Source organism: Gymnodraco acuticeps, unplaced genomic scaffold (assembly GCF_902827175.1).
Source record: "Gymnodraco acuticeps unplaced genomic scaffold, fGymAcu1.1, whole genome shotgun sequence".
NCBI classification, from domain to species: domain Eukaryota; kingdom Metazoa; phylum Chordata; class Actinopteri; order Perciformes; family Bathydraconidae; genus Gymnodraco; species Gymnodraco acuticeps.
Genome location: NW_022991584.1, coordinates 1,390,140 through 1,417,808, shown reverse-complemented (window position 1 = coordinate 1,417,808; position 27,669 = coordinate 1,390,140). Strand labels below are relative to the sequence as shown.

General features: G+C 40.1%; 3 protein-coding genes and 1 long non-coding RNA gene across 4 annotated transcripts; all 4 read left to right on the top strand.

The window, feature by feature from the left end:
• Positions 1-950: 950 nt before the first annotated feature.
• fosab (v-fos FBJ murine osteosarcoma viral oncogene homolog Ab) lies at positions 951-3,335 on the top strand. Its single transcript, XM_034197741.1, has 4 exons — positions 951-1,209; positions 1,579-1,800; positions 1,911-2,018; positions 2,138-3,335. Exons 1-4 carry the CDS (start codon positions 1,075-1,077, stop codon positions 2,810-2,812), a joined length of 1,140 nt encoding a protein of 379 aa, XP_034053632.1. The 5' UTR covers positions 951-1,074; the 3' UTR covers positions 2,813-3,335.
• Positions 3,336-8,103: 4,768 nt separating this feature from the next.
• Positions 8,104-14,005, top strand: tmed10 (transmembrane p24 trafficking protein 10). The gene is made up of 5 exons (XM_034197742.1): positions 8,104-8,381; positions 9,396-9,516; positions 9,811-9,884; positions 11,979-12,105; positions 12,586-14,005. The coding sequence occupies exons 1-5, from the start codon at positions 8,205-8,207 to the stop codon at positions 12,705-12,707; spliced, it is 621 nt and encodes a 206-aa protein (XP_034053633.1). The 5' UTR covers positions 8,104-8,204; the 3' UTR covers positions 12,708-14,005.
• Positions 14,006-15,151: 1,146 nt separating this feature from the next.
• Positions 15,152-18,324, top strand: eif2b2 (eukaryotic translation initiation factor 2B, subunit 2 beta). The gene is made up of 8 exons (XM_034197750.1): positions 15,152-15,442; positions 16,482-16,602; positions 16,974-17,125; positions 17,258-17,421; positions 17,522-17,617; positions 17,695-17,832; positions 17,912-17,978; positions 18,125-18,324. The coding sequence occupies exons 1-8, from the start codon at positions 15,271-15,273 to the stop codon at positions 18,280-18,282; spliced, it is 1,068 nt and encodes a 355-aa protein (XP_034053641.1). The 5' UTR covers positions 15,152-15,270; the 3' UTR covers positions 18,283-18,324.
• Positions 18,325-20,557: 2,233 nt separating this feature from the next.
• Positions 20,558-26,653, top strand: LOC117533808. Its single transcript, XR_004567114.1, has 3 exons — positions 20,558-21,321; positions 23,133-23,231; positions 25,671-26,653. It is a non-coding gene; the product is annotated as an uncharacterized LOC117533808 (long non-coding RNA).
• Positions 26,654-27,669: the final 1,016 nt, after the last annotated feature.

Sequence of the window (27,669 nt, the reverse complement as noted above, 5' to 3'; positions counted from 1 at the left end):
TAAACTCGGATAAGCATCATGAGTCTTACCCTAAAAAATTACAGGAAGGAGAGTTATAGACATAGCCTACTTAATTAGTGTTGTGTTTTTGGCAAAGTGGTCTAAGCATTCCATCGGAATTGACATCCTTTCATATCTTAGTTTTAATTTTTTGTTTTGTGACGGTGATGTAGAGTATACATTCTTGAACTACAGCTTTTAGTTTTGGTATCTCTTTGCAGAGATCCAAATCTACTGTTTTCACCATTGCATTCTGGGATTTCTGCGTAATTTGGTTTGCATGGAGTCATGCCTTTGAGTTATACAAATGCATTTAAGGCTATTTTAAGAGACGTTAAAAAAAGAACTGCTGCTCTGAGGCTATTTTAATAATTATAATAACAAAATGTTCATATTGAATGTTAAAAAACACCAGCCGTTTTTTTAATGCGTTTGTTTGACAAATATAAATGTTCAAATGAATATTTGATGAACTTTGCTGTGTAGGATGTCTGCATTTGTTCTTTGGTTTTCACAACAGCCGCTGTGTTTGTTGTCTTACATAACGTCATGTCGCTGTCCGCCAATCTCACATGGTGTAGCCCACTTCCCATCAGGACCCGCCCCTTTTTTACAGGATGCACCATATATGGGAAATGACGTAGCGGGGATCCCTGGAATATTCCATTTCTCGAGACTGAGTTTAACAAATATTTCTAAATGTTACGTTTCAACTTCAAACAAATCACTGATATACGTTGTATAATCACGTGTTAGTGTTTTAAAAACAATGTTTAAGAAATATATGGCTTTATTTGAGCGTTGTTATGTGTGTGTTCGTGCGTTTTTTTCCCTCCCGGTGTCAAGTAAATAGCGCGCCCCTTTGCCTACGTCATCGGCCCTTCCTTCTGCCTTCTCAGGCTATAAAAAGCTCCTAGTTCTCACAGTTGGCATTCAAACTTTCAGTAGCAGAACAACGAGAAGAGCAATACATATCAGGAACAGCAAGTGAAGAGATTTTCTCAAACCAAAGGGATTTCCTCAACTCAAGTTCACGTTTATTTGGATCTTCCTACCTGGTTTTTTGTGGGAAAGATGATGTTTACCACTTTCAACACGGAGTGCGATTCGTCCTCCCGCTGCAGCACCGCTTCCCCATCCGGGGACACCGTGGGATATTATCCCTCCCCGGCAGGATCTTACTCCAGCATGGGATCTCCCCAGTCTCAGGTATGTCCAGTTCATGTTTATTCAACTTTTATTACAATGTAGCCTATTTGTTTGCATGCAAGTTAGACAAATACAACTCATCATAGCTCACTACATTATTCTCATAAAACTGTAAGTTTAACCTAATGAACACAAGCCTATTTAAAAATTAAGATAGCCAATGACGTTGTGCTTGAAATAGCCCATTGACCTGCACTGCACACAGTGCAAGATGGGTTTCATTCATCCACCTGGAGTGTAACGTCATGGTTGACATCATATGGATATTTTTAAACCACACAGCTTTTTATAGACAATCCTGCAACGCTGTATCCCTCCTCCTGAAATTATATCAGATGTACTCATGATCTTCTTTCTCATTGCCTACAGGATTTCACTGACTTGACAGCATCAAGTGCCTCCTTCATCCCCACCGTCACAGCTATTTCGACAAGCCAGGATCTGCAGTGGATGGTCCAGCCTTTGATCTCCTCAGTGGCGCCTTCTCACAGACCCCCCCTCTACAGCAGCAGACCCAGCCCTGCATACACCAGACCAGGCATCAGGTCTGCTTCCAGGACTCATACCTCTAACAAGAGAAGAATGGAACAGGTAATTACCATCTGACCATCACGTGTTACATAACATGTGGCAACTTCTATGTGACACTGTATTGATTATCACAAGCTGGAGACTTAACTTTTTTCTTGTGTTCTGTGCAGGTGAACCCTGAGGAGGATGAGAAGAAGAGAGTTCGCAGAGAGAGAAATAAGCAGGCAGCAGCTAAATGCCGCAACAGGAGGAGAGAGCTTACAGACACACTGCAAACTGTAAGTTTGCCATAGATTTACCATCGGTTTACCATCATTCTTCAAAATGTATTTCTTGTCTATGCTTGCAGTGTAAACCAGCAGTGAAGCTAATTCCTCTATTTCTCTCTCCTTTGCAGGAAACTGATGAGCTTGAGGATGAGAAATCCCTCCTGCAGAATGATATTGCTAATCTTATGAAGGAGAAGGAAAGGCTTGAGTTCATTCTGGCTGCCCATCAACCCATCTGCAAAATCCCCTCAGACCTGGACTTAGACTTCAACATGGTCTCCATTACTCCTGCTCATCCCTTCCTGTCCACCACAGTGTCCTCCCAGCCAATCGCCATCCCAAAGGCAAACACTATCACTTCCAGCCAGCCCACCTTCACCTCCACCTCCACCTGTAACTCCATCTTCTCCACCAGCTCCATCCTCTCCACTTCCACCATCTCCAGCAGTGCGGTCAAGATGACAGACCTGGACTCCTCTGTCCTGGAGGAGTCTCTGGATCTGCTGGCGAAGACAGAGATGGAGACGGCGCGGTCAGTGCCAGAGGTCGACCTGTCCAACTCCCTCTACACAACTCAGGACTGGGAGCCCCTTCACGCCTCAGCCAACAGCAGTGACTTTGAGTCTCTTTGCACACCTGTGGTGACCTGCACTCCGGCCTGCACCACCTACACGTCTTCTTTTGTCTTCACCTTCCCAGAGGCGGAGACCTTCCCCACTTGTGGCGTTGCCCACAGGAGAGGAAGCAACAGCAACGACCAGTCCTCCGATTCCCTCAGCTCCCCAACACTGCTGGCCCTTTAAAGACTCTTCCACAAAAGACAATCGTACTTCCTATCGAGCACATCTTCTTGAATTATGAAATGTACAGATCCTAGGGCTATGGAATGGACTTAACCAGGAAGCAAATTATTTATGAATTTATTTGCCTTTATCTATACTTGCCTATAACAACAATGTAGCAAGTTAAAAAGCATGTTTCAACTTATATCACCTAGTCGTTTTATGAGTTCATATATGATTTTATGGTGCTAGAGATAACAAAACTTGTTGTAGTGTTGATGTGTTTTCAGAGCAATAGTTATTATTGATCCAGTTTCTTTCTGGTTGATGGAATGTGAGAGTAATGTGAACTGTCTGTGAAAAACTTAAAAACTGACGTGCTTGTTGTCCATCCATGATAGTCTGAGTGGTCTATCTTGAAGTTTTCTGTGAAAACATTAGTGGTTATAATTTATGAAATTTCAATTTATTTTTTTACAGAGAGAGTAAAGATGAATGTTGTTTTTAAAGTATGTAAATAAAAAATAGTGATATTTAAATTGAACTATCTGTTTGTCACACTTCTTATTATATGCACACACATACATTAACATTTCCCTTGGATTGAGATACATTAACATTGGTATTCAGCACATAATTAAAATCATTTCTAATTTTAGCCTCCATAAGGGATGGCAGTATTTTTCCTGGAGCTCCACTGGCTCTATTTATTGTTCCGTCTGTTGCCAAGGTTAACTATACGTCAGGGCTCCTACGTCACTGCGTTTTTTTTCCAATTTTTTTTATTTGCAAGCGCGATGACGTTTTACTTCCGTGCCCAAATATAGCACAACACGAAGACTCGCTGTTGCTGTCTGCGAGGAGACTGCAGACGGGCTTTTTCCACTAAAACACTTAAATACCCGTCTCTGGGTTTCTCTCTAAAGATAAATTACATTTGATTTTCGGAATAGGGGAACGAGCAAAAACCGATGAGGCGATGCTTCCCTAATCTAAATGTATTCAGTCGTGCTCGATGACAACCGCTGCACACGTATGGTTAAACAACACACTTCGCAAGAGATCGAAAGCAACGTCTCAACCACGATCTGCGTCGGTAGATCCCTGTATTCTGTGATCTCTGATGATTGCAAAAATATCAAATCCCACAGTGAAAGACGCACATTGTGATAGCACAATACAAGAAAAGAGTCCCCAGGAATAATTGTGTGAATTTATTTCAGTTGTGTTTTGCAAATGGACTGGGGCATGCAGACAACTGGACATTAGGTTAAAGTGTCTGTCTGCTCAAATTGGTGCTTTATTGAGCCTGTCTTAACTCTTCATTCCCACCAAATGGAGCCATGGAAGCACATCTTGGCCAAAATAAATACTGAGGTGCCATGAATGATGATATTTTCTGCCCATGTGTTGTTAATGCACTGATGTTCTGCATACTGATAATGAAGCATTGTATTCCCAGAAACTCAAGATGGACTCAAGAAATGCAATAGGTATGCATAACAACTTTTTACAGAAGTAGTTCAACTTAAAACATTTGGTTCATGGTCCAGGTGCATACATTTGAAAGTTAAATTAATCAGTTTGGCATCTTTTCTCAATCATTTCTAAATAGAAAATGGTGGTTAAAAGAACAATTTAGAAAATGGAAGACAGTAAATCACCCCAAACAAAACAGTCTGTAAGGAATTTAATTTCCAATGAAACCAGAGGTTAGTTGTAGTGACGCAATCGGTAACTTCGGGTGATCTTTTAATTCCATGATAATTGTTATTGGTCATCAAACCATTCCCTCCGATCCTTTGTAATTGTCATTCTGCCACCCAACTTGTTCATTTCAACTTGAATCAATATTTCACCATGTGTAAACTCATCAGAACGCAGATTGCCTAATGTCTTTTCACAGGAAGTGCGTGCGTGAACGTGAGGCACATGCCGGGATTATCAGCACAATAACTTACGCACTCTGACGTTTGTGGCCTTCAAGTACAGACACACCTTTTTTATGCAATACATGCCTGCCCCACAAAAGTACAACACCACCAAATGAAAATACATATCATTTAATGTTGAAAAAGGACAATGATACTTCCTTAATTCTTGCTTGCACAACACATTTGGATTGAAACTGTGCTTTCTACAAAGCTTCTTGTTTTGTTAGCATTGTGCTGTTGTGTAACAGCTCATTCTGAGAACCTATCTGTTTTCCTTAGCACAAAAGCAGAGCCCCTTTTCCTCAATAAAGCCTCTATGTGCGACGATGCAGCCCCTAATAACTCTGTCTATTAATACCTCTTTGCCAACCCCAGGGAGAAGGGTAGCAGCAGAAATAGCAGGTGCCTATTGCTTCTTTTAACATCAGCATCAACAGCAGTAAAATTAGACCACTATGACGCCAACCTGCGTCGGTGCTGCAACCCAGGGGAGGAACCAGGCAGCGTAAGCATGATAGAAAGAGAGGAGGGGAAGTAAGAGTGAGGAGAGGGGATGAGGAGGTAGATGAATATGATGAGTACATGAGGATAGCAGGGAGGGAGACAGACACAGATCCCTGCCTGGGTGTGAATGTGAGCAAAGCAGCGTAGATGATGAAACAGCCGAGCTCGCCTACATGCAACAACGACAAGAGCTGGCTCAGCTCCATATTCACAGAAACCCATCCTCTGATGCATTTCTTTTATCCAGAGAGGATATGAAAGCTTACAAAACCACAAATACATAAGCGTTTTCCCCCTGTGGCTAAAAGTCTGTAGATGACATTCAAATGACACCAAACTACACATACACTTAGGAAAATGACCTCTGCCCCTGACCTAACTGTATTTGTTTTACTTTCAACAGAGTGAGACTAACCCATCTGACACACTGCTAATAGTCCTTAATATAACATGTAAACAGCACAGTCTGTGTGTTCATGCATGACCAGTCAGATTTAGGATTGAACTCCTTTTGGATTCTTTGTTCTTATCAGTGTATGGTCTGATTTGTGTTTGCATAGTGAGCAATTGATTAAAGGGTGTGACACTTGCGTCAGCATGCATGCAGATTTAAGGAAGTGTTTCTCTGTGAAGAAGGACTTTCATTATGACATGCAATTCTGAACCAGTGCCCAGAGGTGATAAGCGATGAGTCAATAGATAGTAAAAGCATTGACGTATCCTTCCATAAAACTAAACCTCACCCCTAGAAATATTTAGTCCATGATAAATGTTTCTCAGAACATACTTTAGGATTGAAAATCACTGAAAGTGCTAGGAGATGTTAAAGTGTAAAAGTAGTCACATATGAAACTTTAATTTGTAGCCTAAAAGCACCGTTGCATGGAGGAGTGTGTGACGTGCTATTCTTAGCAGTTATTTGGCGCACTAAGCTACAATACTGGAGGGATTTCTCTATCCAATAATTGCTGTTCACTTGGTGCCAGACTCCACACACACAGCAGCGTGTCCGCGTCTCGTCTCGTGGGATCAGTAACAAGGATGTTTCCCTGGAAACTGGACAGCTCTATCATATGTAATTGGGTCATCCCTGAGCTTCTGACAGAAAAACAATAGCTTTTGGTATTTTTTTTAAATACCCCAGCCAACAACGAGCATGATATGTCTGTTTCTTTCTAACTTAAGATTCACCATAATACATGCAGTATGTATTATTCTGCAATTGCTGTAATGTTAAAGACATTTATGAGCAGTGAAAGTCTGTAAATAACAATAGGCATAAGGTGAATATTTAGAGGACAAAGCCAACAAAATGAATATACGAATCTTAATACTGCAGTATGTATACCTCTCTATGGGAGCAGGTTTAAAATGTGTACAATGACAGAAGTATATCACTTATTGCTCATTCAGCATCAGCATGGTCATTTAGACATTATTGAAAAACAGGTTTACACTTAATTTTGACTAAATCTCATGTTGATTGGAGTAAAACAAGAACAGACTTTTTTAAGATTCTTATTTTCTTTAAATAAGTAAAAGCCCCTAAGTGGTTTTCACTACTTTCACTATCAACTTAACATGTCCGCACATGTCTTCCCACATTTAATTATTCTAAGGAATATGGCCTTTTGTGACCCACTAGGGGGCTCAATGTTCTAAAATCCTGTGGTTGTCTCAAAGTGTTTTTTAGTAAATATGTTATATTGTAAAAGCACCTGCTATTTTTTTTTTATCTCACCATGATGTGTTGTTTTATTGCATTGCTTGGCCTTTTCTATAATGGTGGAACATATTCGTACCTTCTGTGTACACCTTTTTTTGTCAATAACTTCCTCCTTGACAAGATGTTGTCCTCTGTTCAGGTGGGCCCCCCACACTAACATAAAAGAGTAGCCAAAGATCATCCCTCCCTCCAAACTCTGCCACATAAGACCACTTGTTTAATGTGGCATCATGAGATAACACTGGAGCCAGCTTTACTGATGAAAACATTGAGATGGGATTGAAAGGTCAAAAAGAGCTTCAGATATTTAACTTAAGTGGAAGTTTTATTGTTACAAGTTACAGCCCTGTATTCAAATCATAGTACAAAGTATAACAAATATAAAGTGTAAGGATTCAATTAAAGTACAATGTACTAATTTTGAAGAATGCCCCTTGTCAAAGTCATATACTGTATATTCGGCTATATTACACAATTGTAATGAGTGATTAATAAATGTGTTCATCACTAGTTTTGTAGCTCGACGGGGACAGGCTACTTTTCATTACTTCATTTATAATATATCTAAATGAGGTGAATTTAAAAATAGCCTTTACTATTAATGAAGTAGCATACAATGTAAGTACTCAAAAGAAGTGCAAGTATCGTACTGCCTAATTAAGTAGGCCACAATAGCATATGACTACTTGAGAAAATGTGCTGGATCTTTCTTTTCAAACGTTGCCAATTTCATACATTTTTTTGAAAAACTGACCTGAGTAACTCAAGTAAAGTACAAGTAAAGTATGAGTCCCTCAAAATTGTACATAAGTAGGACAGTGCTTGAGTAAATTATGTAATTAGGCCTAGTTACTTTACATCACTGAATATATAAATAGCATACAATGGAAGTAGGCTATCCAAAAGAGATGCAAGTAGCCTACAGCAAAGGTGTAGGCCACAATAGCAATGAGTTAATGTACTGGATATTTTTTCAAACCTTACCAATTTAATTATGTTTCGATATTTGTAATAATGTTTAAAATCACTAACATGTGAGGCTGCTGGACTACAACTGTCCATACAATGCATTGGTCTTACTCTGTGATCTCACTGTAACCTAGGAGAGTCGTTAGTTAGAGACGGTAGTTCTTCCTCCGGGTCAGTGGCGGCGCTGCAGAGCTCCATCCGGCCGGCTGTGTGAGCTGGAACTCGGTGTTAAACTGTTTGGCTGGCACGGGCTGGTTGGTCGGTTGGTTGAGGGGTAGCCATGGCTCGACTTGCTGCGCTACTGTTGTTACCGGTTCTTATTGAATCGGTATTCTCAATTTCTTTCTTTTTACCGGTCAACTCGAGAAAGTGTTTACGAGAGGAGATCCACAAAGACGTCCTCGTCACGGGGGAGTATGAAATAAGCGAACAGGCGAACACCAAAACTAATCTGAAGGTAAGCACAGACCTGCGGCTAGCTCCAGTCAACGTAACCAGCCTATGCTGAGGCCGAAATGACGCCAGTGTGTTAAAGTCTATGTTTTATCACGCTAGCAGTTACAAGTACTATCCATATATGTTGTTAATATAGTCTTAACTGTCGATAGGGGTCGGATGAAGTGTGTGCAACTGTTGTTAGCATTGTAGCTAACCAAGGCCCCGAAAACACGTCTTCCTGGTTTTAGCTGCTAGTAAGCTAGCTAACGTCAGGGCTTGCCAACCTTATCCTTTAAGAATTCATCCTGACATAAACTCAAATTACTCTGGCGCCAATTAACGTCCTCTTTATCACACATTGTAGGTGTAAATGTGACAGTTATTTTGTGTTTTATCATGTGAAGTATTCCCGTCACTGTCTCTGCTGCTGTTACACGTCAGTCTTACTGGCCATTCAGCTAATGCAGTCACAAGCTAGCATTAGCACATTAGCCACCTCAGCTACAATGACAGCTTGAATAGACTCTTATTTATCCATTTAAATGCTTAGGTCTCAAGATTTCTTCCATTTATTATACAAGTGCATCTGTCCTCACTTTATTATGAACCCGTTAAATCATCGTACACACATTTCTGATGTAGTTCTATAAAATAGTCTCCATGTTCTAACAGCTGTGAAATGTAAACCAACATTTCTGGGTTTTCCGGTATTCACTTTGACAATAGTTTCATGCAGCTTATTTTGGCTGCAAGTCAGTTATATTTGTTTACAATTTTTGTAAATAGTTTAATCTAAATGTAAGTGTTTTTTAACAAAATGCCCAATATAATTACAAAGAATTGAAGAGGAAATCCTTAAGTTGCTTTTTTTATGCAAACACCTCATCTTATATCAAATGTATATCAGTAAATCCCCAGTTTCCAGATGCTGTAAGTATAATTGACTCGCGTGTTTTGATGGAGGATTTATTTTTATATGAATTGATTTCAGCAATGAAGTTTATTAATGTACATATTTTGCCTTTCTTTCTAGATCACAGATTCCTCCAGCCACACTCTTTACTCCAAGGAAGATGCAATCAAAGGAAAGTTTGCATTCACCACAGAGGACTATGACATGTTTGAAGTGTGCTTTGAGAGCAAGTCACCCATGGGTAAGTGTTAACCGTGAAAACCAGGACGCTTTTTTTGCACAACATTTATGAACAAATGCAATGACATTATCCTTTCAATAATAGATATACATACTACAACACATACAGTGACATGTAACCCTTAGGTGATATTTCTGTTGTGGTCATATGGATAGATTTAATAGAAATTCAAAAATGGTGGCATGTTTTATGTATGATTTACATCTGCATAGGAAAGGTAGAACGTCTTTGCAATTTAAATGTTCTATACAAATGAATTACATGATATGCTAAAATGTCTGCTTTTTTAATCAGGGACTGGAAGAGTGCCTGACCAGCTGGTCAATCTGGACATGAAGCATGGTGTGGAAGCCAAAAACTATGAAGAGGTAAGCGTTGGATTCAAAACGATTTGCTTGCTTTTGTCGTTCTGTCTGCAGCTACTGGACTGTGGTAGAATAGTCAAATATAATTACATCCTATTTCTTTTCCGAACCGCTTTTCCTTGAGCTTGAAGTTAAAAACACTAGGATTGGGGACTGACAATTCATAAAGAATAAGAAGAAGCCAAGCATTACCATTGCACTTAAATTATGCAACTGTTTTTCATTTTTAGAGCAACTTGATTATAATGCATACAAAACAGATACCTTGACACACTCAATGGCGTACAATTCTAGTAAGGATTCCTAACCAATATACAATCACATCCCTAAAGTGTGCGGTCGCTAGGAACTGTGGGACAGCATTATCGTTTTTCTATTAGTTAAGGCTGGTCTAGAAGGCATTGAAGCACATTTCCTTAGCATTTAGAGACTTTGACTTGCTCTTTTCCTGGCCTTGACTTAATATTTCTGGGTCATATCACTCGGTTAGAACCTTCCTAAGCATAAAAGTCATTTTGGTCGCATCCTAGGTTTCACTACACATTCAGGTTTGAAAAACGAATAAGCTAGAGGTTCATTTAAACCAATGGCCATATGTTATGAGCCTGTGTGAGAATGCACCCAAATGTTCTAAATACAACAATTGCTGACTCAACCACTTGGTTACATTTGCTGCCTCCATCCCTCGTCAGGATAGAGGCACTCACTCATCAAACTATTGTTACAAACTAAATAAATTCCCATTGAAGAGATGCAAGAGACATACAATCCCTTCACTGTTTCCTTGTTGTTGCACAACATCAAACTATGCAATGACTTAATGAGATTAATAAATCAAGTTGAGGATTGGAAACCAGAACATTCTTCTCCGGTACCTTTTGGCCACATTACATACTTGTGGCTGACGGCAGCAATGTGGGTGCCTAGGGCTGCGTTAGTGGCATTGGCATGCTTCTATTCTCAAAACATGATAATGACATCAAGAAATCCCTGTGTATAAAAAGGAACATCAGTGAAGGAGGTTCTTTGCCTCAACAATTATTTCATATTTTCCTAAATAGGCACAACTGTTGTGCATCATCATTTCTTCAGAGAATAGATTTCACTTTCCACTGTGGCCGTCTAGGCAATACTTAATAAGCAGAGAAGTGATGAAAAGCACTGTTTGCTGAGAATCGCCCCCCTTCCCACACATGGTGCACTAATGATGTTCTTTCACACTCGGTGAGCAAGTGTGTAGGAGGAGGATGTTCAGGGAAAGCTCAAGTGGGCTTTCCTGTCTGTGGGCAAGAGGGTGGAGCTGAGATTGTATTCTCCTACGTAGGAGGGTGTGTTACTTTTGAGCACATTTGCAAACTGGCCGGGACACGATGTCTTGGTATTTAGTACATTTCCTGAAAGAGTTCCTGCCTGTCACACAATGTGTTTTTGCATGTGTTCATTGGCAGATGCATGCTCCACATCAGGCACATTTCCCTTTGCAAATTCAATAATTGGAAAATGTCTGTTGCTATTGCACAATTCAAGGCTGGAGTAAGGACAATTTAGTCCAATGTGGTGTTTCTGTTTTTAGTTTTACGCTTCGCACACAAATGTCACAAGTTGACATAAGTCACATGGACTGACAGGTCAACTAGTCACTGAACAGGTTTTGTAACCTGTCCTGCATTATCAACACTTCACAGAAGAAAAGTTCATTCTAGGGGGAAAATATTTGCCACAAAGTCTTAAAAGTTCACATTCACAGTTTAATTTGTACACGTTCATCAGTATCTCATAATGCTGTGGTTGGTCTGTTCCCTGCTCCACCTTCTCAGTGGGTGCAACTGTTCAGTTCACACCAGAGTTCAAAGGCAGCCTTCTCTCCAGTGTAAATAAATAGCAAAACAAAGTTTGTTTTAACACCCCGAGGTGTGTACATTCCCTAGAGGCACATTTTTGATGTGCAATATGTGTGTGTACAATTGATTTGAATACAAAGCCCAAGACCAACCCCTGCTGGACAAAGTATATAATGGCACTGCTTAAGCGTTTTAACCATTGACATCTCTGCCATCACTTTGCTGAATTTGTGAACTTCTGTTTTTGTCGATCCAGATTGCCAAGGTGGAGAAGCTGAAGCCTCTCGAGGTGGAGCTGAGGCGGCTGGAGGACCTGTCGGAGTCCATCGTCAATGACTTTGCTTACATGAAGAAGAGAGAGGAGGAGATGCGGGACACCAATGGTAACAAAACAATGCAATTCATGAAGTTGGAGCTGAGCAAGTACTTACAAATATTCCTTGCATGTGTTTTTAGGTTCCTTAAATCGGACCGACACTTAAGATTAGGCCAGATTTTCATCCTGTTTTGCTTGCCCACAGCTACCTGTACATTCCTGCCCTATTGATGGTTGTTGTTTGATGTACAATTCAAGAGGCGCCTACATTTTTTCCCTGTATTTTTTTCCTTTGATGATGATTTCTAGCATGTCAGAGTTTATGGTTGACAGTCTTGCAGTTTGAAAATGCTTTCCCCATATTACTAGTATTTAACATGCAGCTTAACTCGTGAATTAGTAGCAGCGAAATATAAGATTAATAAAAACAAAGTGTCTGTCCAGTGTTGACAAGTATCAGGTTTTAGGGAATGAAACTTAAATGAAATGTTTTTGTCCCCGATCAATAATACTGTTACCTATTATTTCCCCCCCCCCCCATCTCTAGAGTCCACCAACACGCGTGTGCTGTACTTCAGCATATTCTCCATGTGCTGTCTCATTGGCCTGGCCACATGGCAGGTCTTCTACTTGCGGCGCTTCTTCAAGGCAAAGAAGCTGATCGAGTAAAGCGGCTCGTGGCTCCTTACACCGCAGGAAGCTGCCTGCCAGTCAGTCAACACATCCCAACATCCACCCTCCTTGGACTAGCTTCAGCAAACAACAGCGAGTGGGGTTGAGGGGCTCAAATTCTAGTTTCAAGGTCTGTAAAAGAAACCAAGGTTGTCCTCTGAAAAAATAAATCACCTGCTTATTTAGTGTTTTGAAACATGAAAAGCGCTGTAGGAGAAATGCACTGTGAGACCAGGCAGGCGTATGTCACTACACTAGTGTGATGCATCCATCTCATGGTACTTCACTTTTCTGTCTGCACTGTTTTGAATGTTGCAGTCTACTGAATAAGAACTTGTTCCTTCAACCAGTTGAACAGTTGTGTTTGATTTTGAGCTCAGTTGAATGGATGTGCCATGAGTGAATGTCTTTTGCCCTTCTGTTAATATTCACATTCTTTGCCATGCCAAGCAAACGACATCCTTGCTGCCCTTTTATCAAGTGAAGGCTATTTGAAAACGTGGTTTGTTGTTACTTTGTTGAGAAAATTAGCAACCACTGAACTTCTGTGTTATGTCACCTAATTTGCATACTTGTTTGGTAGCTAAATTTAACCGTGTCTTTAGTTTGTTTTCATATTGTAAATGCTACTTAGTTGCTTCTACAGGTATATTTTGGGAGGGGGTGGGATTTTGAGTTGTCAGCAATATTCTCATTTATAAATTAGGTCACTTCTATGATCTCTTGCACGTTGTAGTTTTGTTTTTGAAACACCTGATCATTAATTTGTCACCGATCAAAAGTATAACACCTTGTCCTTAGGATGAGGTTGCAGCATTATACTGTTTGCATGGCTATAAGTAATTTAATCACCTGACTTTTATGATTCAATTCATATATAGTTGTGCAAGTTTCTTTTGTCGGATCAGAAATAAAGCTTTTGACAGGAAATGTGAAGAAGGCAATCCAAACACTTTATGAAATTCCCTTTCAGTCGTGCGCCCCTTTTTATTTACACACTCGTATATTTAATTATCTAGCATTTTTTGAAATATCACATCCTAATTACAGTGGGGATCCATCCAGCGTGCTTCTTTTCTTTAGAATACTTTTGAGGTTTGGGTTACATGAGAAGGTGGGTGGTTGCAAATATTCAGATTGTTTTAGAATGGGATTTATTGAGGCATCTGTCATGGGAACATTTTTAACAATGAATATGCGCATTGTGCGCAATCAATGATTTTTATGTTGACTGATACATTTTGTAAATTTGTGTTGGGCTTTTACTCAATAAAATATTGGATGGATTTACATTAGTAGTGGTGTGGTCTAACTTGTTTATCCCACAACAAACATAGGCTGTAATATAACACTATTGTGAATTCAAGTTTAAAATATTCATAGTATTACTAAATACATTAAGACACAGTGTCTAATACAATTATTTGATGGTGTTGCTCATGTTTTATCACAGCTCCACAATACATGGTGAGTAAGCTTATTTTCTTACTCTGATGCATCTAAGTGGTCCATTGATATATACTTAAGAATTAAATAAGAGCTATCCATGTTGATGTCGGTCAGAAAAGTAACTGGGACCAAATACACATTTGGGAATAAACCGTTGTGTTTTATTTCCCATCAATTTAGATCAAAGGAATGTTTTGGACATCCTATCTCAAGATGAACCCTCAGAGGAACATTGCAACATTGGGTTAGGTTTAGGGATGGGTAAGCCTGAAATCCAAAAATGACTCATTACTTTCTCAATTTGCCAGCAAATATTTGGTTTGGAAAACCATGAAGTTGTTTGAGGGAAATTATAGACTTCAATTACCTAACCTGTTACAACGACTCTGCCTTAATCCTACAATGAGTTATCTGGTTATAACACCCACCACAGCCCTTCGTGTCAATAGTTTCCCACACTTACCCTTTTTGACACAAGTAGATACATCTGAAAGTTACGAGACATATTAATACACATGACACAAAACAACTGGATTATAGGTGGAAAGGGCCCCTAAAGACAACTCAACCTGACTTAATTTATGAACATAACCAATACGTCATAGCACTAAACTAAACTCATGAAACTGAAATAAACATCTAAAAATACTCTTGGACAATTTGAAAATGTGTGTTTCGATTAGTTAAATTAAATGCGTCAATGTGTTTCCTTTCCTTCGCATCTATTTCAAAAGAGAAAAATAAAGGAGTTACAGAATTGGATGTTACAACGGTGTTTGGCTCTCATTATATTCTCTGCTTGTTTTGTTTCGCCTGGCCTCGTCAGACATCGAAAAACACGAACAATTAAACTCACACCAACAATATAATTTTATTGACATTTAACTGTAGCGAAGGTAGTCCCAAATATCTCATTAAACACTTCAGGATGTCTTGTTTGCTAACACACCACAGAATTGATGCGTGCAGCAGTCCACCAATCAGATGAAAGCGTAGTTGTAGTCACCCGGATGTACTCCGAAAGTACTTCCTCATGGACAAAATATTGCATGGTAGAAATACTTCAGTTGTCGAGCCTTTAAACTGACAGCAAGTCCTTTATATATCTACTATGCCGGGCCCAGACAAAGAAATAGACCTGACGGAGAGAATTGAAGCGTTTCTGTCCAACCTGAAGCGTGGAGGCTGCGGGACAGGACCGCTGCGGGGCTCGGCCGAGACAGCCCGAGAAACGACGTCCCTGCTCCGCAGAATCACAGCCCAGCCTCGGTGGAACAGCGCAGGTGATTCATGCTACTCCCTTTGTTGATTCACTGTCTAACTCAACATTACAGCTAGCTAACGTAGTTGCTGCTGTCGTAGCTGAACAGTGAGGACTTCTGGCAAACCTGTTGTGACGACGACAACAGCTGTCAACAATGTGGTTACTTATTTTATAGTAACTTATCGTGAGTTCAATAGTATGTAGTACAATATGTAGTTGTTGTTCAAGGGAAGGAGTTTGTCAGTTAACTGCTGAGCGAGCAAATATACGTAGTTACCTATATTTTCAGATAGATAGATAGATCTAGATAATGTGATAACCAAACGATGTTAACAAGTATGTAGCCAGTATTTCTAATTCTTAAAGGTCACCTATTAGACAAAATCCACTTTTTCATGTCTTTTATACATAAAAATGTGTGTCCTCTGTGTAAATAGATTCTGAAAGTTTCAAGAAAAAAGCTTTGCTCACTTTTAGTCCTGATCCATTTATATAAAAACCTGTCTGAAAATGAGCTGATCAGATTTTGGCCACTCTATGATGTCATTATGTATTTTTGGCTTGTGTAACCATTAGCCAATAACCAACCAAGGTAACCCCCCCCCCCACCACCTTATCACCTGAATCTCCTCCTAGAGCACCATTGTGTTCTTTTTAACCAAATCTCTCTCAGAGGGGCGTGGGGAGGGGCTCCTTGTTTTCATCTAAAGTAACAGACAGAGAATCAGCACTTTAGAAACAGAGGGGATTGCTCAAATACATAATCTGTTTGGTATTTGGAGCCAAACACTTCAGAGACATGTTTGTATATATCTTAGACCTATAATATATTGATGAAAAACAGTATAATAGGGGACCTTTTTAAAGGCAATGATACATATAATAGTAGGTAATTAGGTGTAACTTTGTAAATTAAAAAAGCAAGATGGGGTTGCCCACACTTCCTTCTCATAGAGTAAACAATGATGGATACTAATACTGTCATCTATAATAGTGGAATCCTCAGAAGTTTTAACATTTCAAAATACATTTTTCCAAACTAATGAACTTGGTTTCAGGTGATCTGATGGAAATAATCCGTAAAGAGGGGAGGAGAATGATTGCCGCCCAGCCTTCAGAGACCACTGTTGGAAACATGATCAGACGGGTGTTAAAGATCATCAGAGAGGAATATGCCAGGTGAGGATTAAACAGTATGACGGCTGTTAAAGTCACTGGGCTGGAGAGGTTAAAGATTAAAGCCATTGGTTATACACACTCCCTATATTATAATATATATCTGAGTTGATTGCACATAGGAGGCACCTACACTCAAGAATCATGTGAGTAGATGCTGATAAGTTATAGTCAAAGTGATGCCCGTTATATTTGATTGGACATTTTGGCTTTTATTATGGTTTCTTGTTTCTGGTATGAAGTTGTTTGGTCTCCATGACATTATAATTTTCATAAGAAGATATTTATCAAATAAAAGGAAATGAATGTTGAAAGAGTACATATTGTGTTTAGAGATATAAGATTTTTGTATTTGATTTGATCGTTTCTTGCAGATCTCGAGGCAGCAGTGAAGAAACGGACCAGCAGGAATCTCTCCACAAGCTGCTGACGTCTGGAGAACTCAGCGAGGAGAACTTCGGGCAGCATTTCTCCGCTCTGAAAGCAAACGTCATCGAGGCCATCAATGAGCTGCTGACCGAGCTGGGTATGTTATTATTATTTTTTAAATCGGTTCATTATCCGTCAGCTGGTTTTCATACAATTGATGTGATGTCTGTGTTACTTCTGTGAGGATAAAACGTTTTGCTGCTTCTCCCTTCACCATTTTGCTTTTCAGAGGGAACCACTGACAACATTTCGATGCAGGCCCTGGAGCACATCCACTCTAACGAGGTCATCATGACCATCGGCCGCTCTCGCACCGTGGAGGCCTTCCTGAAGGACGCTGCACGCAAACGCAAGTTCCACGTCATTGTGGCAGAGTGCGCCCCGTTCTGCCAGGTTTGAAAATCAAGAGATTTCGTTTAGCTAGTAAAAACAATAACAAATGGTGTTTTTGAGATGAATGATTACATGATCTGATTTGTTCACCTCTTACCAGGGACATGAGATGGCAACCAGTCTCTCAAAAGCAGAAATTGAAACCACCGTCATCGCAGACGCTGCCATATTTGCAGTGATGTCTCGAGTTAATAAGGTATTTGACACCAAAGAAGGCTTTAAAACAGTCATGTCAGAGCATGCGGTTTAACCTGCGTGGAAATCTGCTTACAGGTGATCATCGGGACGCAGACAGTTCTGGCCAACGGGGGTCTGAGGGCCGTCAACGGGACGCACACCCTGGCCCTCGCCGCCAAGCACCACTCCACACCGCTGATTGTTTGTGCTCCCATGTTCAAGCTCTCGCCTCAAGTAAGAACACAATAGTTTGACAGATTATTGTAATTTCTGCTGACAGCAAAATGACGATAAAACTATTTGGTGTCCTCAGTTCCCGAATGAAGAAGATACCTTCCATAAGTTTGTCTCTCCACATGAAGTGCTTCCTTTCACTGAAGGTAACTGACATTCCTTACAAAGTGCTTATTAACAGTCAATCAACTAACTATTCATTTCTAGAAAATAAACTTTGAAACTTTGAAAATGTATGTACCTCTTTTAGTACATTTTCTGGGGAACTCACATTTTACAATTTGTATTTCAGGTGAGATTCTCTCAAAGGTGAACGTGCACTGTCCGGTCTTTGACTATGTCCCCCCTGAACTCATCACACTGTTCATCTCTAACATCGGAGGACATGCACCGTCGTACATCTACCGTCTGATGAGCGAACTTTACCACCCAGAAGACCACGAACTTTAACCATTGTAATTTAACAAATAAATAAAATAATGATTGATCCAGTGTTTGGTGTCTCTTTTGATGAGGAAAACTATGCTGTATCACATGAGTTCTACTGGGAGAGTTTCTGAAACGTGCTAATATTTTGTAATACTTTCAGGTATTTTGGGGCAACATGTTTTTTCTTCTATTCCTTCTTCAGCTTCATACTGCTGTATAGAAATTACTATCTTTAAAAGTAATGCAATTATAATCCATTACTATATTAAAGATAGATAGGTACTTTATTGATCCCAAATTGGGAAATGATTTTGTTTCAGTAGCAGCAGTGTGTTCATACATTAAAACTACAGTCAAATATGTATGTGTATTTTCCCCCTTTCTAAATAGCACATTTCTTTTTAATAGTTTATATATCTGAAAAAGTAAGCCAAGTTTATCAACCCATAAAAGAACATCTAACATTCAGTTTATCAGAAAAATGACCAAATGTGGAGATATGTTTTTTTTTTTACTGTGTATACAAATACAAACCAATATGAATATATCATATGAACTACAAATGTTTCCTTTTGAAATGTAGTTAAGTTATGAAGTTGCACATCATTTTAAAGAAAAGTACAAGTGCCTAGAGTTTACTTTGAACCCTTCTCTTGCGTTTCGGGTCAAAAGTGACCGAATGACTTTTATTTTAATCATAAATATTGTGTTTTTCATCCGATTGCCTCAATACCTTATGTTATCCTCCACACTAGGCCTCTGAACATATACACTTGATGATCACCACTTGCATTGAATTTTGAGTGATTTATTCAACAGTGAAACACCCTTGACGTTTTCGGTCAGATTTGACCGCCATAGAAATGAATGGGTATGAGTGTATTATGTTCATTCTGCAGATGGAAAACATCTATATACACACACACACGTTACAGGAACTTCTCCCTTTCTTGCGCTGTATGATACAATGTATCATACCTTCTCACAGGTGCGAGCTCTGTGCCCCTCGAGAAACACAAACCTCTCACTTTCTTGCGCTAAATGCGCCTCCATTACTGGCTCTCAAGCAGTTATATTTGTGCCTTGCTCACATTTGACTCATTGACACAATGAGCAGGCGAACGATTAGGCTATTTTCTGCGCGAGGGGCTCTGGACACATTTTTGAACCAGATGAAGAGGAGATTGAACCAGATGAAGAGGAGATAGAGGAAGATGTCTCAGAAATGGAAGTCAACAGTGATCCAGACTATGAGCCTACAACAGACCAGGAAGAGGCACCTGAGGGAGAGGAGGGAGAGGCCCCTGAGATAGAGGCCCCTGAAATAGAAGCCCCTGAGATAGAAGCCCCTGAGATAGAAGCCCCTGAGGGAGAGGAGCCTGAGGTGACATTCCACAATTTTGCATTGCCAATCATGTGCGTGAACACACGTGAGCACACACACACGTTCTGTTATGGTATATTTCTCTTTCAATAAATGTTTATTGAGGAAAATATTATCAGTGCCTTATTTTATATTCATCACAGTGAATGCTGAACTTGATGGGCCCACCGGTGGGTCCGGACCATGACATGAAACACTGGCTTGCTTGTATCAAATCAATACATCCCATACATCATTGGAACAGGAAGAATCTAAGCTACAACACTAACTAAAGCATTTCCATCTCCAGTAAACACAGCCTACATGGCAAGCATTTTCATAATATACAGTAATGTAAAATAAGCACTATCTTTGAACTTACTGCCTAAAATCATATGAAATTCACTCCTGGTGTCATTCTGTCTGTCCTACCTTGATTCTACTTGCTTTGACTGTTCAAATGAGATGTCAACCATCAAAATTGGATAAGGGGTTCCAGAGATATCACTGTACAAAACACACCGGTCAATTTTGACCGAAAATAGCATGGGAAGGGGGGTATGACCTAACGCAAGAGAAGGGTTAAGCTTAGTTATTGAGTAAATCTAATTATCTACATGCCACCACTTCATACACGGATAGGAACACGTTTTTCATATTCTATGTAAACGCCATATCCAAATTATGATCAAAAACAGGATAACTGAAACAAACTAATCATATCCGATAGGAAGCTTGGTTACTGAGAAATGCGTCATGTCCAAAAAAGTATTGTGTTGTTGATGTAGTTTCAGGTTTCCTCCAGGTGGAGGCAGTGTAGGACACGCAGATCAGCTGCTTCGCGAGGGTTTTTCATGAGAATAAGAGGATAAAAAGGCAGTGATGAAGCTGCTGTGTGGTGGACAAATATAATTTTTGAGTGTGGTGTTGTTGTAGTATTTTATTTTTTTGTTAAAAAGACTGGGTCCCGCTGTATTGCACAGGCTGCTCTACAACGTCTATTCACAGGCGCGATCCCACTACTGAGCGGCACGGGGGCTTTGGCCTGCTCCGTCTCCGGCCTTGGCCGATGCACCCCTCCTTAGACGACCTGGTGGTCCCGAGCTCCCTCAGGAGCACCATATCGATACCGAACTTAGTGCGGACACCCGATCGGCATAGTCCGCTGCAGCTCAGATCTCCTGAGCTCAAACGCTTCGCCAGCCTCAGCCTCCCAGTAACTTGGATTACAGGCGCGCGCCACCGCACCCGGCGAGAAATAGTCTCGCTCATAGGGTATTTGTCTTGGACAAACGTGACGTCATCAAGCAGCAAACTGGAGTGGCATCTAGTGGCGGGAAATAACACTGCAGCCAAAAAACATGTTTATATTTGTCTGTAATTTGTCACTCTTTTACATAAACAATCTGAACACAGCTCCATAAAACCGATAAAGAAGAAGACAAAAAAAAAAAACGTTGCCAACAGATGCATTGTGGGTGTAGTGTAGCTACAATGCTAACGTGAATGGTGGCTCCTCAGGTGGATCCTGTGTCCACTGCAGAACCTTCCCTTCAGAGAGGTGTGTGAGAGGACTCTGTATTTGTGACTGCAGAGATGTATTCAGCTCAAAATGTTTGAAAAACTCAAAGGCCGAGATGACTGAGCCTGGAGCAGGACTTCCTCATACATTTAAAAACATGCGATTCATCAAACAGGTGAGTAGTACAACAAACACATTGGGATGTATGTACGCTAACCTGCAGCTGCAATAAGCCAGCTGTGGAGTTTTTATTGTTATACATGTTCATTTGTCTGACATGGTGATTCTTTCTTCTGCTGCTAAAATGTGAGAGGTTTAATGCCGCTGTTTATGTATTGTTTAATGTCCGAGCAGTGTCCTCTCTTCTGGTTAACTCCGGTAAAGCTATTGGAAAGACATCTTTATTTATCTATCGGTTTTATGCTCAGGCTGCCACGTTAGGTCTGTAGAAAATTAAGTGTGTTTGTTTGGGATCTGTTTGTATACAGTACATTGGGATAATTTTGAATGCACTTGTGTAGTAGCCTTAATGTGTTGTTTAACTTAACATTAACAGGACTATAATTTCACCTTTTTATATATTCTCTTTACTCTTTACCCTCTTTCCCTTTTAAAAATGGCCACCAGGGCACATTTTAAATGACCCATCTGTTTTACAAAGTAACAATGCATTTACTTGAATAATTGTAGCACTGTAGATCATGCTGTAAAATGTATTAGTCTGACAATGTCAGTCAACTAAACAACTCATTTGTAATTGTTCATTTTATAGACCAAAATGTAGGCTAATTGAATACTGTTTAGTCTCCTCTTGAAGTGGGTAAATATTTAAATATGCCTGCTTATAAATACCTGAACCAGCCTATATATTATTAATGATGTGTTATTTTTTTTATTGTGGAAGGTAACTCTCTTTTTGAGATTCCCCCAAACACAAGACTTGACTTCATCATCCACAGATAGAAAGATAGATAGTGTAGTTGTGATATCTAACCACAAGGTGCCTCCCCACCCTGCTTTATTCAAAGGTCTGAAGCATCTCTCCCAACTAAAATCCACAGGGTGTTTTCATGTGTCTGCCAAGTTACGTTGTGTTGAGTGGTTGGATGTGAAGGCTTGGGGGTCAGAGGGGAGCATGAGAGGGTCTCTGGCACCCCGCTACGGTCTAACAGAGAGAGTGCATTGTTCTCTGACCTAAATTTCTTGACCTGGAACTGCATGAAAAAGGTCAGAATGAATGGGTCGCAGCAACATGTCTTCACTCTCCACTGCCCCACACTCGCTGGACAGACCATGACATCATCCAACTGTCAAACAACATTTTCTCACAATTAGCCCCTCTGAAAAGATGAATAGCTAGACCTGCAACCAGCATTGAAACATATCTGGTGTCTTATAGATAATCATAATGATTCATCCGACTGGTGTTGATAGGTTGTTGTTGTTGTTGCTGCTGCATACTTATTGGTGGAATATACAAAGAGAGATTCAATCTGACTCTTAATGCAGCAATACATAAGGTTATTTATTAGCATTCTGCTTCTAGCAGCAAAAAAAAAGTGATCTCTTGGTTAAAGTGCCGATCATGATTCATATTTTTGAATTTTTGCATATGAAATGAAATAATGTATAAAGAAATATTTACAAAATTGCCTTTATACAACTGACGAAGGACCAGCAACAGGGGCGCGCTGTTCATATTTGAAAATAAAAATATAATTGATCAATTAAAACAAAAAATGTGATCTGGTGCAGATATATGAAACAAGATTCAGGTATCTGATAAATGGTCCCGAAAAAAAATCATCAATCGTCATTAAGGTGTATATTTAAAAGAGGGTTTTAAAAAAATTAAATAAAAGAAGAGAATATCGATTTTTTTGTGGGGAAAATAGCAAAGAAAGCTGGCTCAGTATCTAACTTAAAACAGACGGTACTTCATACTATTGTTTATATTGTTCTCTGGTTTCATCTTTGATTTGATAGAACAGTTGGAGAGAGAGGCGAAGACATGCAGCTGAGGGTCACAAGGAGGATTTGATACAGTGCCCCTGCAGTAAGGACACACTCTTAGGAGGAAACCAGGTGATCTTCTGTGACGCCCCACCGTGAAGAAATTCCTTAGGATAACATTTGTGTGAACCCGTATATTTATTAGACAAGGTGCCCCTAATACAGTACATTCAAACTTTGAAGGGAGGAGTAATAATAGAAGTCAAATGTCAAGTTGTCCCCTAAAAACAACATTGTTTAAGAGGCTATTAAAGGAGTTTTTGCACACAATTTCAGCCAGCTGTCCAAGTGCTGTTCAGGAATTAGCATGTCTTTAAGATAGTGGGTCTTTGCTTGATTTTTGGGTAAAGTGATGCCGGAGGGATATTTAGATAAACTTACTGTGTCTATATATATATTTGTATATAAATGCCTGCATGTATTTGTGCTGCAACCACATGATTTGTACCTTTTGGCGGCTGCCTGTCTCTTGCTTCCTCCTGGTCTAAACAGACAAAGTAAACCTCACTTGTGTCTTGCTTCCTCCTTTGAGTCTCTTGACTCCTCACTTTACTCACTTTGGACATAGCAGAAAGACTCACTGACGTTCCTGTTTTTGGCCAGCAGCAGGCTCATCAGCATCTCAAACGCATCCAGTGGCATCATCACATCTACGGGTGTGTCTCGGCGAGATCCCACTTGTCATTTTTCTGCGCTCACAAGCTTGTCTTAGGAGGAGGAGGAGGAGGAGGAGGAGGAGGAGGAGGAGGAGGAGGAGGAGGAGGAGGAGGAGGAGGAGGAGGAGGAGGAGGAGGAGGAGGAGGAGGAGGAGGAGGAGGAGGGAGGCAGATAAATCTCATTCTCTTTTTCATCACACTGACTTCATTCTTCACAGCCCTTTGATGAGACAAGGGAGCAAACCTGGGTGGAGTCTTGGAGATTTACGGCCGACAGAAGCGTGCAGACCATTAAAGCCCAGCGTCCTGCTAATGAACAGTCAGTGCAATCACACTGCGAGGAGTACAGTATGTACAGAGCTCATCGATCCCCTGACATCCTTAGGGACATGTAGGCTGTAAGCTGACCCTGTCACATGAAAGGACAACAAGATTCATCTTTATGTTCCAATCAAAACTCATGTTAGATTACATGATGTGGCATAGCTGACCTCAGGCTGCATGTTATTGAGTTCTGGAGTCAAAGCAGAAATACATCTCAACAGATTGAGAAGAAATTAGAGCTGCCCTCTCCTTAAAACAAATCTAAATCGACTAACATTTATACCATTTTGTCAACCAATGGTTGTCTGTCCAATTTGACTCTCACAAAGATTTGCTATTGAGTTTCTTGTAAGTCATTCAGCGTTAAAACATAAAAACATACTTGTCTAAGAGCAAAGCGACCAATTACTTGCCTAATCATCTGAGAAGGGGCAGCCCTAGTAGCAAGAGTTATCTGCAAAAAGCAACAGAATCATCCCTGCTTGGTGTGAATGAATGCATCATGGTTCCCCCAACATACACACACATTGTCATTACTCCCCTCTCGACCCCCCCCCCCCTGAGTATTGACGTGCAGCCGGCAGCCCCAGCTGTTGCCTGCTGATGCAGAGCTGCAAACAGTGCGGCGTCTTGTCATCAGAGTGGTTGTGTCTCATGGGAGAGCGGAGATGAGTGCTGTAATTAGCGGGGGGAACGAGGCCAGCGGCAAGCCGAGGCTCCTCTGGGGACTTTCAGACGCGTGGCTAACCTGCAGGGCTACCTGTGGCTTTCAGTGCTGAGCCAAGCCCTGATGAGCTAAAGCTACAGCAATAAAACCAACAGTTTTCCCTTAAAACGTTTGGAGACTTATGGAGGTTTTTATAGATTATCAATTTTACACTCATTATCAGAGAAGGGGGGGATTACCAAGGAGTCGATTTTGTTGCAAGGAATGAATTCATAATGTATGTCAAGGCTGCCTTCATGTGCCAGGGTGGTGCGCCCAGGTCAAACGTTTGTAGTGTTTTCTTTAGATATCATATAATGTATGTAATGTTTGGACTCAATATTTATTTTATAAAGTAGATTTAGTCAAGGAAATGTTACTTGCATTGCCCAAAATCACAGATGTCCCTTTCATGATGGACAAAAGTACAAGAAATATCATATAATCTTTAAAGAACAAAAATAGATAAGACTAATAAAATAACAATGTGGAGAAATAATGGTGGAACATTACACTAACATTGTAACATTTAAAGTCTGACACTCAGAATATATGTACAGTATAGTGTATATACCCTTTTTTAAATAAAACATATTCCTGCTGTAGGTTAGGTCAATTGTTCTGGGGATATATTCTTTTATATTAATACATTTCTTTTTATATTTTATTTATTTCATTTCATATTTTCAAAGGCCATTTTCTTGACCATTAGATAGCTCACTTAATGTCTTGTGACTCTAAGACTGTCAGCATGTACAATAATAAATGACTTGTTTGTGTGTTGTGTCTGTGTGTGTGTCTGCGTGCGTGCGCTGGTGTGTGCAGGTGTATGACGGCTGCTTCTGCTCCATCTGCGTCGGCCGCTGATGAGTAAAGCCATGAAATAGATCCAGCTGGAGATGTGTGGAGCAGACTGAGGCCTCCTGGGAAATCATCCACACCTCCACCAGCACCGTGTCCACTTCTTTAGCACCCCTGAGAGCTATCAATAAGTGGGTAATTGAATTTTAAGCACAAACACTGCCGTCAAAAGCGCTGCCTGGAGTGTGTGTGGGGGGGATGTTTAGCGGTGTGAACACGGTGGGGCTGTCGTCGGGCCCTCTGGGGGTTTGCACAGGAAGGATGAATGTTTAATCCATTAAATAACAATTACTGCCTGTAATGGTCCAGAGTGGCTGCTGGAGGAAGGGAGGCAGCATGGCTGAACTGCCCACGTGCCTGAAAATGAGTTTGCTTCTTCATGACACAAAGCATCTCCTCATCGCTGTGGTTCAGGGAACCAGCTTGAGACTCAATGAAGCTTTGTGATGATGGTGGAAAATGGGACGGGTTTTAGTATGGAGGGAATCTTGAGAAGTTCTGCAGTATTGGAAACATTTACCGAGGAGGATTTTAGGGCTTGTTCAAATGTTGAATTTGACTATTTTAGGGCCAATGTATGTGTTCCTGGCTGTGTGGAGAAGGGTTTTTAAATGTTTTTGTTGAATTGCTTGGATTGCACAACTTTAATACTTCCCTAAGGGGAAACTAGCTTGAATACTCTTGCAAAAGGACATATAACAAACCAGTCAGACTGGTAACTGTTACAACTCCAAGAGGATGTTAGCTCAGGAGCCTTCCTGAACATTTTTTAAAACAATGACAGTTACAAAGTAATCATAATCTAAAAATGAAATTCTTAAATGAAAAAGGGGAAATACATGTAGACACCAAAAATTGATTTCAGGAATCCAACAAGTATACACTTTTTACTAAAAATACTACACACAGTTGACACCTAACCTAACTCTCTTACCAAACATTTATTAAAGCTTTTAATGAACTTGGAGTCAAACCAACTAACCTGCTTTTCAACCGGTTTCTATGCAGGTCAACAAAACCTTTTGTTTTAATTTCCTGCAAAGAATCATGACCTTACTAATCACAGGCAGTTATTTGACGCTATAGCAGTTTGCTGTTGATTTTGAGGAAATCAAGGTGAGAAAAGTCCTGCCCAATTTCAATAAAGCTTACAAAAGTAGAATTAACAACAAAATCTAATAACTGATTCATAATATTCTGAAAAATTTATTTTCCATGTCTGGGGTGGCCTCCCCTCATGACGTCAGCATTTATTAAATCCTGAATTTACGGCTCTGCATCCTTTCCAAAACAAACATTTGGTATATTTTTACTAATATGTTTCACTAATTGATGTATCACTGCGCTAACTGTTCAGGTCACACATGCAGCTCATGCTCTCGACACTAAGAAAAAAGCACAGTGAGGTGCAGATCGTTTAATTAGTAGCCTACTTGACCTTTTTCAACACCTTAACAGATTCATTAATCAATAATTATCGTGTGTATGAATGCAAAGAAGCATGTTCCTTTTTTTAAGTGAGAATTATCATTTATGTTGTGGTTATAAATCCATCCTCGTTAAAAAAGCAACCATCATATATAACTGTATACATAAAAAATGTAAGAGCTTAATTCAATGCCTCTGATGGACAAACTGACGGAAATCAAAGTCAAGTCAGAATTGTATTCACGCAACAGAAAGAAGAAGATCCGTCTCTTAAGAACACAAGATGATCAGGCTCTTGTCTTGAGAGTCAGAAGTGAACAGATGTGTGTAGATATTACATTTGAACTCTGTAAATGAAGTATGTGGACTGCATGGCAACTTCATTTTCTGCAGTCTCAGTGGGAGCAAAACAAAGAGTATTCATCCCAGGAAAGTCATAGTCAGAGTATGAATCACAACTCTGATCAGTGTCAAAAATGTCACACTCAAATGAGAAAGTTATCCAACACTGAGGAAGGGTCAGACACCAGGAGAA